Raw genomic sequence first — 12,082 nt, 5'->3', positions numbered from 1 at the left:
ATGGCACGCCTGAGGTAAGCGGTGAGTTGCTTTGGCCGGATCCTCTACGGCTTTGCGCGAGCATCCATCTGTCCCAAGACTAACAAAGGCTTAGTATTTGGTGTCAGCATAGGCCAGCCGCAAGGGGATCCTATTCAAAAGCATCGGTTTCGCAGGTCAAATCGGACGAAGGTTGACAAGCGGACCACGCGAAGGCCGAAAGGGATGGCTGGGAGTCGGGGAGTGTATAAATCATCGGCTCCGCCACCCGCCTTCCGGCCTCAACCATCAACCACATCGATTCAGATTTCACATATAGCCTCGCTTCAAAGGAGCACGAGCAGCAGAAGAGAGGAAGCCGCTCCAAGCCGTCGTTAGCCATGTGCTACCAGGTGAAGTGCGGGACGTGCGGCAAGTCCACGTGGGCCGGCTGCGGCCGGCACGTCGCCTCCGTGCACCGCCAGATCCCCGAGGGCCAGCACTGCGCCTGCCGGGACTGGCCGGGCGTCGGCGACAAGGCGGCGGCGGCGGGCGACGCCGCCGCAGCGGAGGGTTCGTCGTCCACTTGCACCATCCTGTGATGCGCGCCCGCGCCCGCTGCTGGACGAGGCGTCGAGGCGGAGGCCGTGCCGAAGCGTAGCGTGTTTCATGTATGCCGGTCGTTCTACTTAGGATTCTGCGATTGGGTCCAGCCATTGCTGTCTTGTCGTGTAATTTCGCTTTGGAATAAATGGGTGATTACTTCTCTCTTTGCCTCCGATGCCGTGCCATCGGTTTCCCGTGAAATCGACTCGCCTCGCCGAGCTCGCCCAATTCCTGTCGTCTTTGCGCTGCGGCGCCTTTGGCCATCGGCGTCCCGCCGCGTTCCCTGCCGGGGAAACTGTTCATGGCCAGACTGATTTTGCTACCTGGGAGTGGCACCAAGAAATAAACATCAGCCTACACCTACAAAGCCAAATTAATACAAAACTAGGCGCACAACTGAATAGACTGAAAGCAAAGGGGAGCACCACTCTACCCAAGCAGTACAGAACATAACCAGAGATGCCAGGCCGGATGTTTGTGGAATCGAATTTTGAATTGTAATATATAAGTTTTCAATCGTGGTATACCAGAAAAGTCAATTGGCACATCAAAATTTCAACCCTTGCAAACGGGCGATATATACTTCTCTTCCATTTCGGTATATGATGTATCTTCCCCTTCCTGTACGTGCTATGAGTATAACTTGTGTGGTTTGCCAGCCGTGAATTTACATGGGCGGACGAAACAATGTGCTATACAGGTAATTCTCTCCTCTGCGGTCTCAAAATCGAACCGATGGATATCACCGCATTCCGCAGCTGGCTAACAGGGAGTCCGGCCAGTGTCGGGTGAGACAGGTCATCTTTGGGGTCATCATCGGCGCTTTCTTTGCGACTCGATTCACCGGAAGTGCCATTTCCATTTTCATCTCTACCAACATTGTGTGCTCCTTCCAAAGGTATGTCGTCGGTGTCAGGAAACTGAAAGTAAGCAGAATGAAGGCGATCATGAAGGTCCTCAGTTCTACCCATTTGCTGATCTTCCTTGTCCATGTCAATCAAACTCTGCGCAACCAAGAATTAAGTGAGAGTAATTCAGTAGAATGATTCATTTCAAGTGGCTAGTAGATAGAACTTCAACAGAGAGCTTTGCCATGCGAAAACACGATAAAAACACAGTTCACAGTTGAGAGAATAAACAAGGAAAACTTTGCCAACTTTTGCCCAGCCTTGCTCTTGGGTGAGGAAATTTGAGTTTTGGCAACATCTCCCTCTCTTTTGTTGCCCTTTGCAAAATGGTTTTCTTGCCCTTTGCAAGGCTAGGCAAGGATGGGCAACAGTTCACCTTTGAATCCTTCAGTGGTATACATATGTGAACTTTTACAAGCTACTGAAGGAATTATACTAACCTGTGCAGGGAAAGTCTTGAATAATGGAAGATGACGCTTTCTGCAATACTGGTTGAACAAAAGAGTAAAGATGATAAGAGGCACAGTGAAGCCTGAAGCTACTGGGGATTCTTTTAAGCCAAATACACCAAGACAGATGATCTGAGAGAGGACTAGAGAGAATATTGTAGTATTGTGGGCAATTGGCCAATATAGACCGCCTGTGTCGTATTTTGTGCAGTAAACATTGAGGAACTGAAAAGGAAGAAATTGCCAAGTCGTCAGTTCAAAGACAACCAAAAAATAGTTTTTACTAAATTTGTTCTGTTGAAACTTAAATCTACTAATGAGGAAATGATGAGTTTGATTTATTGTTCACTCCAGAAATAACAAGAAAAAAAATGTTTAGCTGCTAGGAAGCTCTTTTCGAACGAGGTAACTACAAGTTATGTGCAGAGTATCAGAAGCATATGAAAGCATGTGCAGATATCTAAAGTATTTTCACCAAAAATATGGAACTTGGAGAATTTATGTCATCGTCAGATTTCCAGGTTTAAATGCTATAAAAAACACATGTTAGGCAGCATGATAAAGTAACTTTAAATATTTTCTAGATAATAGTCATAATTAGGCATATAATAGTGCATATGACTCCAAGGAGAATTTCATCCCTAGTTTCTCACCTGGTTGCGATACACAACATAGCCGAGACAAAAGTATATCAATAAAAAGGGCAAGATAAGAGGTGCTAGTACAGAGCATGTGAAGCCCAACAGTCCAAACAACAGAACTTTAGGCACTTCAGTGTGATAGGGAAATGAGTAAAGAAGGTCTTCTTCTTTCATTCGCAGAATATATCTTCTTATGAAGTTCCATGTAAGACCAAAGAGTTGCATAAGTTCTGATGATAGACTAGCCCATCCTGAAGTAAGAACATAGGTTGTAAAGAATGTAGCCTGAAATGGAAATAAAGTTTTTAGAAAGTTGCAATGAGCAAACATGAGTGATTAAAATGCATCGTCCTTTTGCCTCCTTCCAAGATAAACAAAGTATATGTGATTCACCTGCACAGGTACTGCTCTGGCCAGCTGCATAGGAATATCCTTTGGGCTTGATAAAGCAATCACTTGGCTAATTGCAGAACCTGACAAGACATTGACAAAGAAGACATTCCAAATGGTGAAGTACAATACTTTACAGCAGGCACTTTTCTTCCTTTCACTGTGAGAGATAGGACCCTCTAAAGTAGAAAATAGCATCATGGTTGGGGGAACAGTATACAAAAATATTTGCAAGATCACACTGGGAAGGTATCCAGTTATCAACTGGGTCATGTATTTCCTGCAAGCAAAATAATTGTCAATATATGTTGCTAAAATGATGAACAAAAGACTACAGTACAATGCCTGAATGGAAACCGCAGTGACTATCATCATTCATAGGAATCTTTGCTTAGTTGCTTTCTCCCCATTTCACCAGTAAATGGAATGTAACCATCAATTTAAACCGCTGCCGCTATTACAATGTCATGTCAGGTGCTCAAGGTAGATTTGTCCTAACTGATAAATTGGGTTATTTTGAATATGACGATGCACACTATATGCTAATAAAAGCCGAAAATACCACATCTATAATATGACTAAAAGAGGTGAGGTTTTTTTTTAGAACATAAGAGGTAAAATGTAAGTATTTACAGAACTTACTTTTCTAATATACCTCTCAGGAAAGGGAACCTTTGCTGCAGCTGCTCTAGCTGAGTCAAACCTTGTATAAAGGTCACCGGCATGAGAAATAAAAACATGAAAACAATAGAACCCAGAAGTGTAGCTATGTGCCGAATCCAGAGTTGCTTGTAGGGTAACCAGAGATTAGACCAATAAATGTCATCACGTTCTGGAGCCAGACTAGTGACCCATCTCATAGGGTTGGATGTCTGAAGAATTTTCGCTACAACTAGTGCTGCATACCGAGTTTTGAAAAATATAAAAGCAGCACCACATTCCTGTGATCAAATTCCCTCATATTAATTACTAATTTGCAGTAATATATTAAGAATAGTAAAAACCATGATTGTTGCTAGTTTGACCTCATCAGGTAAGCTCAAGCTTGAATCATTCATTTCAGGCTTTTCGCTCTCTTGCTCGAAGTCACTGGGCAACAACTGGAATGAATTAGAAGACGCTCCACAAAAACAACATTGAAATGTAATGGATCTGCATCTCTTATCAACTGTGGTGCCCTTGGAATGTCTGAACTTCCTGTAAACCTTCTTTGCACCACTCTGCAAATAATAATAAAATTACTACTACAAACAGGAATAACATATGGAAGATGCAGTGATGCTATTTATTTGAAGATTTCAGATTTCCACTTTCCAATTAGGGACCCAAAGGACAGAGGAAATGAACTATAATACAACTTATATTTCATTTGTCGTGCATTTCAGTTGTGCAATTGTGCCACAGCCTCTGCCTCATGAATACTAAATTTCAATCTCACCCATTTGAACAGTCATCAAAAGACAACAGCCACTATGACTGTAACTCTGTAAGCCCATAGGAGCATATTTTGAATTAAAGACTAACATCATTTAGGAAAGAGCAAAACTGCTTGGTAACATTACAAGGATTATGGACTACTCAATATGAGATTCTACAGGGTCCAGCACGAATGTGCTAGACAGGCTAATAGAATATGCATAGATGTTTTTGGCTAAATTACATGTGAAATTCTTGTTCTCTGGTGGCGAAACAACAGCTGATTGTAATCCTGTTTTATCAGATTTGGAGAAGCTCTCAGTTTCGCTCTAGGAAAAGAAACTACAAATAATATACAAGTTAGGAAATAACATTGGTGTCCCAATGAGAAGTAGCTACAGGCCCCGCATGTCAATCTCATTATTATGTAGTGATCCAGTCGCAAAACTTTGCAGTGTTGCTGAACTGATTTCAAATAACAGACAAGGGACTTCAATCCTATCATAGAATTACCATAATACTTTCTCATACTATTGAGCTACACTTGCAGAGATCGATATTACAAATTAAAAAACAATAGCTATGTATTGAATGGATAAGCTATATTGAGTTGGCAGATCTGGTGCGGTTTATAGATAAATTATTTTAACTGGATTAACATACCCTTAATACATCAGGACTCTCTCTAAGAGCAGCCAGCAGCGTTGCATTTCCTTAAGTAACCAAACTAATTTTGTTAACTGTGATATGTATGGTGTATGTGACTACAGGTATTGCTTACCACTATCTTCTGAACTTTCCCAACTTTGTAAACGACTTGATGAGATAGGTAACTTGATGCATGGTACTTGGTAAAGAAATTCTCAACAGTCCTGCTGAATGATTCTGTACTTTTAGGTATTCCTTGGACAAGGACAGTAAAATGTCTAGGATTGCTTGTTGCTCGAGAAATGTGACATAACCTCAGCCTGGCAATGTGCTTGTACTCCTAAAGAAATAACGCATAAATAATACAAGTGATTTCTTATCATAAGGTAATAGAACAATGCTTATCATTTTTTAACAGCAAAACCACTTGATCTTACGAAGTACAGAAGCACGCAAGCTACAGCAGATATGATGTACAATACAACGCAATGGACCCAGAGCCTGCAGTTATAACCAGCATATTAAAGAAAAATCCAAGGGAATGTATATTTTCTAAAATGTATGTGCAACAATTCAGTGATCAGTATAAGTATAAAGGTAGAACTAATTAGCTGAGATCATAATTATTAACAGCAGTAACAAGTACAAAAACAATTACGAATACAAAAATAAAATATCATAATTATTAACAGCAGTAACAAGTACAAAAACAATTATCAATACAAAAATACAATATATAAGTTGTCATACATAACAACTGAAACTAACCACCTTATAACCAGGTAAGATAAGCTTTACTACTTACCATCTCGATCTTTCTTGCACATTTCCTATTGTAAATGTCTCTAATGATGCTGAGGGAATACGAACATGATGCATATCTTGTCCAAAATAATTCAATGGAAGGACTCCAAATACACAAAGAATGGCGGCTAAGGAGAAGATGCGTATGCTGTTGAAAGTAAATGCGTCAGCATGTCCTGTTGTACATTGGGAATAACAAGAATTGAAAAACTACAGGAACATAATACTGTAGGATGTGAAAGTAGCATATTAAAAGTTTTTTGCTATGTCCTACCAAGGCCACAATTTACTCCCCATTTATTTGAATTACACAGATGTTTAAAAATTCAGTTAGAAGAGAAATAATCGACAAATCCACCAAGAATAATGACAAAAGGTGCCTGTGCCATAGAAGTGACTAGATTAGGGTAAAGTGAGACAAACATACTTGAATAAATAGTTAAGTCTACTGAATCTAACAGGTCGTAAGAAATGTTCAATTCTATCATCTCCGAGTCCATCCATTAGGATATTGGACCACGACAAGGTCTAGCCATGTGTGACACGCTAAGCAAGCATACGATGTGACAATAGTCATGAGAGTAATATGTTTGTTGTATTTGTTTATCATAATTTTCAGTGCACTGTTTTGGTTCATTTAATTTCCCAGAGTTTTATTAATTTCTGACTTTCTGCATATAACTTTATCCACAATTAGCAGCAAAAGGCAGTGCAGTTTGAAAGCCACATTAGCGGGCTTGTCATTCTCAAAGTAGCATAATGAACCTTCCAGATCAAAATACCATCTGATAGATTCAAGTAATAACACAAACACAAACAGCTTAAAATCCCATGCAGCAACTTTTATGACTAACCAGAAACTGAAGAAACGCAATATGTTAAAATAGAGATGCAAGTACCTGAATACCATAATTCTATTGAAAACTACAGCATCCAGCCCAGCAGTATCTAAGATTTCATCCTCTGTGCACCGCAGACTTTTGACAATCCAACTAGGGGATGGAACAAATCTCTCCAAGATAAAAGCATCACGGAGCCGGTTGTGCTCCTCAGCAATCCTTCTCCCAAAATAGACCTTAACATTTTGTGGCTGCTTCCTTAGAATGGAGTACAGTGACAGAAAAAGTACACAGAGGCCAATGTTGATTCCAGCAGAGGTCAGGAGACCACCAACTTTCATCTCTTTCTAAAACATGTATACGAGATCCAACACTCCTGTCATCTGAATATGAATGGTTTCATGATGGTGTTGGTACCTGCAGAAACAGAGTGATAGCTGAAATTTCACAAACATCTGGGAGTTTGCATGAACATTTAGCCTGTGTTGGTGATCCTCCTAGGGGAAAAGAGCAGAAGTGTTTAATTATACAAATCCGGTAGTGAGATTTGCAATAGGTTGGCTCCATCATAGAAAAGTACGGAATGGGATATCTGACAGATCCCACGGGAGACATGAAGAATCTTAAGAGAATACAGAACCGACCTTTTGTCAGTTTGTGACATAAAGGACAAAGGAAAAAAAGAAAAAAATCCCTAGTCCACTGTCAAACTACGTTGTAGCAACACCTGAACTTCAGAGTTCATAGCATTGGCTCAGTTGTTCAGAATTCTAAATCCATATATATTTATCTCCCCAGCTTTTGACTGAAAACCAGTTCACTAACCAACCAGAACAGCCCAATCGGTGGTGTCGTACTATAGATCATCTGAACCTGTTGGATGTTAGGATTAGAAGCCAGATTAAGAATACTTAACCCCTAAGGCACTGGATATTCAAAATCATCACCAGGATCGCAATCGCCGTCCCCGTCTATTTTACGGGACGGCATACATTGCTAGCAGATTCTCGAATCAAAATCATTATTAAACAGGCACAGCGCCGCTGGTGTCCGCACTTTACTCTCACTCCGCACGAAGGAACCCCGAATTCCTCAAACCAATCGTGATCTCAACAACACCGAGAGAGAAGAAGCAGCCTTACCTCCAACAACGCCTCCACCAGGACTGAATAAACCAATGCCGCCCGAACTCGACTCCGCAAAACCCTACACAACCAACGACGAACCCAAAAAGGTCAGGCGAAAACAGCGGGGGGGGGGGGGGGGGGGGGGGGGGGACTCTGCGACTGGAACCGTGCGCGGAGCGGCGCAACCGAGGCGATCACCTCGAGTCGAGCCGAGTGGCGACGCCCCGGCGGTGGCAATGAAGTGAGGAGGAGGACGAACGAAGTGGAGCGGCGCGGCGATTGGATTCGGGCGGAGGTTGGGCGGGCGGAGCGATGGTTATAGCAGTAGGAGTAGTTGGCGATCGGGATGGGTCTAGTTGGTGGGATCGGGATTGGAAGTTTCGATCGGAAGGAAAGGATGGCATGGGGGGTGGGTCTGTGGGTCCGGGTCAGACCAAAGGAAAGCGACGGGGCGAAGATTTGATGGAGCGCAGGGGGGTCAAAATGCTCCCACGACGGGAAAGTGGAGGCTCTGCCACTGGGGTGGCCATTGGCAAGGGAGACGTGGCGGGGCGTGGTTGGTTGCCGGAAGAGCAGGCCGCTCGGGATCGCGGGATCTTCCGAGTATATTGCATGATTATGTTCATTTTGTAATTAAAAGATTTTCTAAAGTACTCTAATCATGTAGCATTGCGAGCATAGTGGTTCTCGTGTCACCCTTTATATTAAACAGAAAAGTATAATTTGGATAAGAAGGTGGGAAATTAAGTGTGGACAGTAGGCATTCCATGATAGATAAAGGTTGAAAGAAGTAATCGCCTCGCAAAGAATTTGGCGTTTCTTTCTCTTGAAAAAAAAAATGATTACTGCTGAGACATGAACATGTCTACTCGACAGCTGACCCTTTTCCTTTTCTTTTGGCAATTCTGCAACTTCACATTTTATGCACAAACAAATCTTGACCAGACATATTTCTTTCCAAAGGGGTGCCAATTACAAATTTTGATTGCCTATAGAAACCGGCAACTAAAATGTGGCTTCATGCATTTCGAATCGCCAGATAAAAACGCCACCTACTAGGCTCTCCTAGGTCACCTTCCAATAACCTCCGAAAGTGAAAAGCGGGTTGATATCCTTAAAGCACTGCCAACTAACCCAACCTAACATTCATTTTCCTCATGCCAGATTTGCTACGTTCTCTACAATCAAAGTGGATAACCAACCCCTATTCCCTCCTAAATAAACACATCGATGGCTCTGTTCGCTTCAGCTTATCAGCCACCGAACAGTATTTTTCTCTCACAACAAATCAGCCGTTTCAGCTTTTCAGCTGGTTTATAAGTCCAGCCGAACGGCCTCGAAAACAACCGCGCTTCAACAAATTGAAATGAGGAGCGTGTTCTTTTTTACTTTTCATAAGGAAAATGACTTTTGCCAAGTATAGTGATAGTCGAACCCCCCAAGTGTGTACAAATGTGCAAAGCAAGTGCTATAATCAATTATGAAGGCTGTAGTCACCATTTTATAAGATTTGGAGGCTTTAATCTATGCAACTATACAATAATATTGGATGGTCACAACTTTAGATATCTAGGCCCAATTGGCTTTAAAGCCCATGCAGTGCGATGGCTAAACCATGCAGGCCCAAAAAGAACTTATTCCTAGAACCATTTGGCATTGCTTTCAAAAGTTAACAGTTCACTGACTAATCAGTTTCTCCTTAGAATGATTTTTAAAAAAATATCTGCGAAATAAAAGTACAGCTGTTGCGTCGTCAACATAGACAAACACGGTATATCGCGGTGATTAGAAGCTACGCAGCACACTTTAGTCAAGTTTCATGGCTCATGCCTTATCATGAAAGCCTAAAATGATTGTTCGACAATGCTGCCATGCCACTCATCGTACAGGGTGTTCCTCGCACTCCACTAAAGATATGATGGAAAATGGTGACGCTAATGGTTAATCCCGGGACACTATTTTATCAATTTATTTATATCCTAAAGCTCAAAAAAGAATAAGCTAGTTCGAATGAATGGGTATTGCGTGGTGTCGTCCTGACGTTGATCCGGAAGAAGTGAATTTTGCATTCTACAGGTGCAAATTGGTGCCTACAAGGATCACCAACGATTCTCTCTAGTTTGATTAATAGAACTAGTTTTTTTTTTCCTTGTGGTGCCTATAAGGCACAGGGCACGCACGTTGGTATGTGGCAAGGTCGTGGCTTTGTAAGAAGTCGAATTGCCTAGCTCCATCGAAGATTTTAGTAACTGATGTCACTTTACGGATCAAACACATGCCAGTCCAATTGACTATCATCCGCTTCTACCTGCACCATCACTTTCGTGACATAGCATTCAGGAAATTTATGCGGAACGAGGGTAGTAGCGTGCAGTTAGAAGTCCAATATAAATTGCGGCCATTCGTGACCTGCAATCACATCTTCCCTTTTCTCAGTCGTCCATATCATCGTCTCGAAGTTTCGTCAGTTAGCTGGTTGTAGAAAGGTTGGCACGTATACTGATCAGCATCCTCATAGTTTATACCTTCTCTTCTGCTCATGCATGGGCAGTTGAAACCGCAAGCGGAAACGATAGCGTCTGCCGCTGTCGTTGCTCGCTTTTCCGTCAAGATCACCCACACTTTTTCCTAAGCTATACACACACAGCAAAAGCTAGCGTACCTAAAAAGCTAAAACGGTAGTAATTTGGAATGGAGGAAATACTTCCTTACACTTGAAACTTGGCGTACGATTCCTTTTGCAGACCCATGCAAATGTTGGTGTAAGAGCAACTCCAAAAGCTCTCTTAAATTACCCCTAATAACTTAATTAGGGAGAAAAGGGAAGAAAACCCTCCCCAACAGCTCCCCAAACCTGCCCAAAATATTGGGCGAGCCGAATCGAGACACCGTTGCCCTGCATATTTGCGTGACTACGACCGTCCCCCAATCGCCCCCCCCTCTTCCTTTCCCACGAGTTTTTTTATTTTGCCCGCGCGATCCACTTCGTAGGGCGATCCACTTCGTAGGAGCCTACAAGGCGGAAGCTGAGCGGCGGGAGGAGGTCCCCACCGGCAGAGCGGAGTCGAGCAGTGCCGTTGTGGGATGCCGCGGGGCCGGGAGATCAGCGCGTCCGTGCCAGAATCAGGGGCGGCGATGGAAGGGGCCGCGCCGACGTGGCGAAAAGGCGCTCGTCGGCAGCGAGCTAGGCAAGCGAGGCGGCCAAGGGCTTCGGGAGCGCTGTCGCGGACCCTGCCAACTCCTCAGATTCGTGGGCGAGCGAGAAGTTTATCCATTTGTGAATCCTGACACACCAACCTCCTCCTCACACGCCATGGCCCGCGCCACCACCAGCGCCCACCTCCACCTCCTCCTCTGCCTTGCCCTCGCTGCGACCACCACGTGGCGTGGGCGCACGGCGGCGGCAGGGATTTGGAGCTCGACGTGGGTGCCGCCAACGCCGCGAAGCCCGACCTGCGCGTGCGGGGGCTGGTGGTGACGAAGCTCTGGTGCCTGGTGGCGGTGTTCGCGAGGACGCTGCTCGGCCGGGTGTCCCCCTACTTCATGCGTTGGGACGAGGCGTTCGTCATGTAGGGCACGCAGTTCGCCAGCGGGGTCTTCCTCGGCAAGGCCACTTCCTCAGCCACTCTGACGAACCGATTAGTCCATGATTTGACAATATGGTGCTACAGTAATCAATTGCTAATGATGGATTAATTAGACTTAATAGATTCGTCTCGCGAATTAGCCTAAGGTTTCCGCAATTAGTTTTATAATTAGCTCATGTTTAGTTCTTCTAATTAGCATCCGAATATTTCGATGTGACAAGGGATAAATTTTAGCCCAAGGATCCTCCCACGAAAAAAGAAGAAGAATGCGGCGGATGACGACGGCTTCTTCTGTACCGTATCTTCTTTGAAAATGGAGGGCTTTTTTGTTATTATGTGTTGCTAAATACGCTCCCGTGCGTTTAAAAAGTTCCACGAGTAAAAACAAAAAAGGAAGAATGCGAGATGCGCTGTTGAGCAAAATCTCGCTTTACGGTGTCATGATCGCACTTAACACACTTTTACTAACCACACGGGCAAATTATAGTATAATAAGGATCACGTCTGAAAGACTGAAACTCTTGACGTGCTGATTTCCGGCGTCAAAACAAAAACGAGAGACGAAATAAGTCTGACGCGCTGCAGATCCAGCAGAGAGAGGATCTGTCCAACTTGATGATCTCGCCTTCTCAACGCTCCGTGCGCCGTAATCCGCCGCGCGCCCGCGCCGTACCACGCCGACCCCCGTCGTGCACACGCGCCCCGCATG

General features: G+C 43.8%; 1 protein-coding gene across 1 annotated transcript; it reads right to left on the bottom strand.

Annotated features, from left to right (window-relative positions):
• Positions 1-1,038: 1,038 nt before the first annotated feature.
• On the bottom strand, positions 1,039-8,145 carry LOC117839232 (CSC1-like protein RXW8). Its single transcript, XM_034719516.2, has 12 exons — positions 7,985-8,145; positions 7,802-7,865; positions 6,720-7,076; positions 5,822-5,968; positions 5,454-5,517; positions 5,150-5,356; positions 3,978-4,172; positions 3,595-3,893; positions 2,956-3,232; positions 2,575-2,847; positions 1,913-2,146; positions 1,039-1,568 (listed from the first exon to the last, which is right to left on the bottom strand). The coding sequence occupies exons 3-12, from the start codon at positions 6,998-7,000 to the stop codon at positions 1,257-1,259; spliced, it is 2,289 nt and encodes a 762-aa protein (XP_034575407.1). The 5' UTR covers positions 7,001-7,076; positions 7,802-7,865; positions 7,985-8,145; the 3' UTR covers positions 1,039-1,256.
• Between the last annotated feature and the right edge of the window lie 3,937 nt (positions 8,146-12,082).

This window comes from Setaria viridis, chromosome 9 (assembly GCF_005286985.2).
Source record: "Setaria viridis chromosome 9, Setaria_viridis_v4.0, whole genome shotgun sequence".
NCBI lineage: Eukaryota > Viridiplantae > Streptophyta > Magnoliopsida > Poales > Poaceae > Setaria > Setaria viridis.
Note: the sequence above shows the minus strand (reverse complement) of the source record. Positions and strands in the feature narration are given on the sequence as shown.

What these genes read in the sequence shown, in the direction of transcription:
- LOC117839232 (XM_034719516.2), bottom strand. Translation starts at nt 7,000, where the DNA reads ATGAAAGTTGGTGGTCTCCTGACCTCTGCTGGAATCAACATTGGCCTC. An exon ending in CTTGCGTGCTTCTGTACTTC is followed by an intron (nt 5,357 to 5,453) that starts GTAAGATCAAGT and finishes TTATTTCTTTAG; the next exon opens with GAGTACAAGCACATTGCCAG. An exon ending in GGAAAGTTCAGAAGATAGTG is followed by an intron (nt 4,173 to 5,149) that starts GTAAGCAATACC and finishes TATTATTTGCAG; the next exon opens with AGTGGTGCAAAGAAGGTTTA.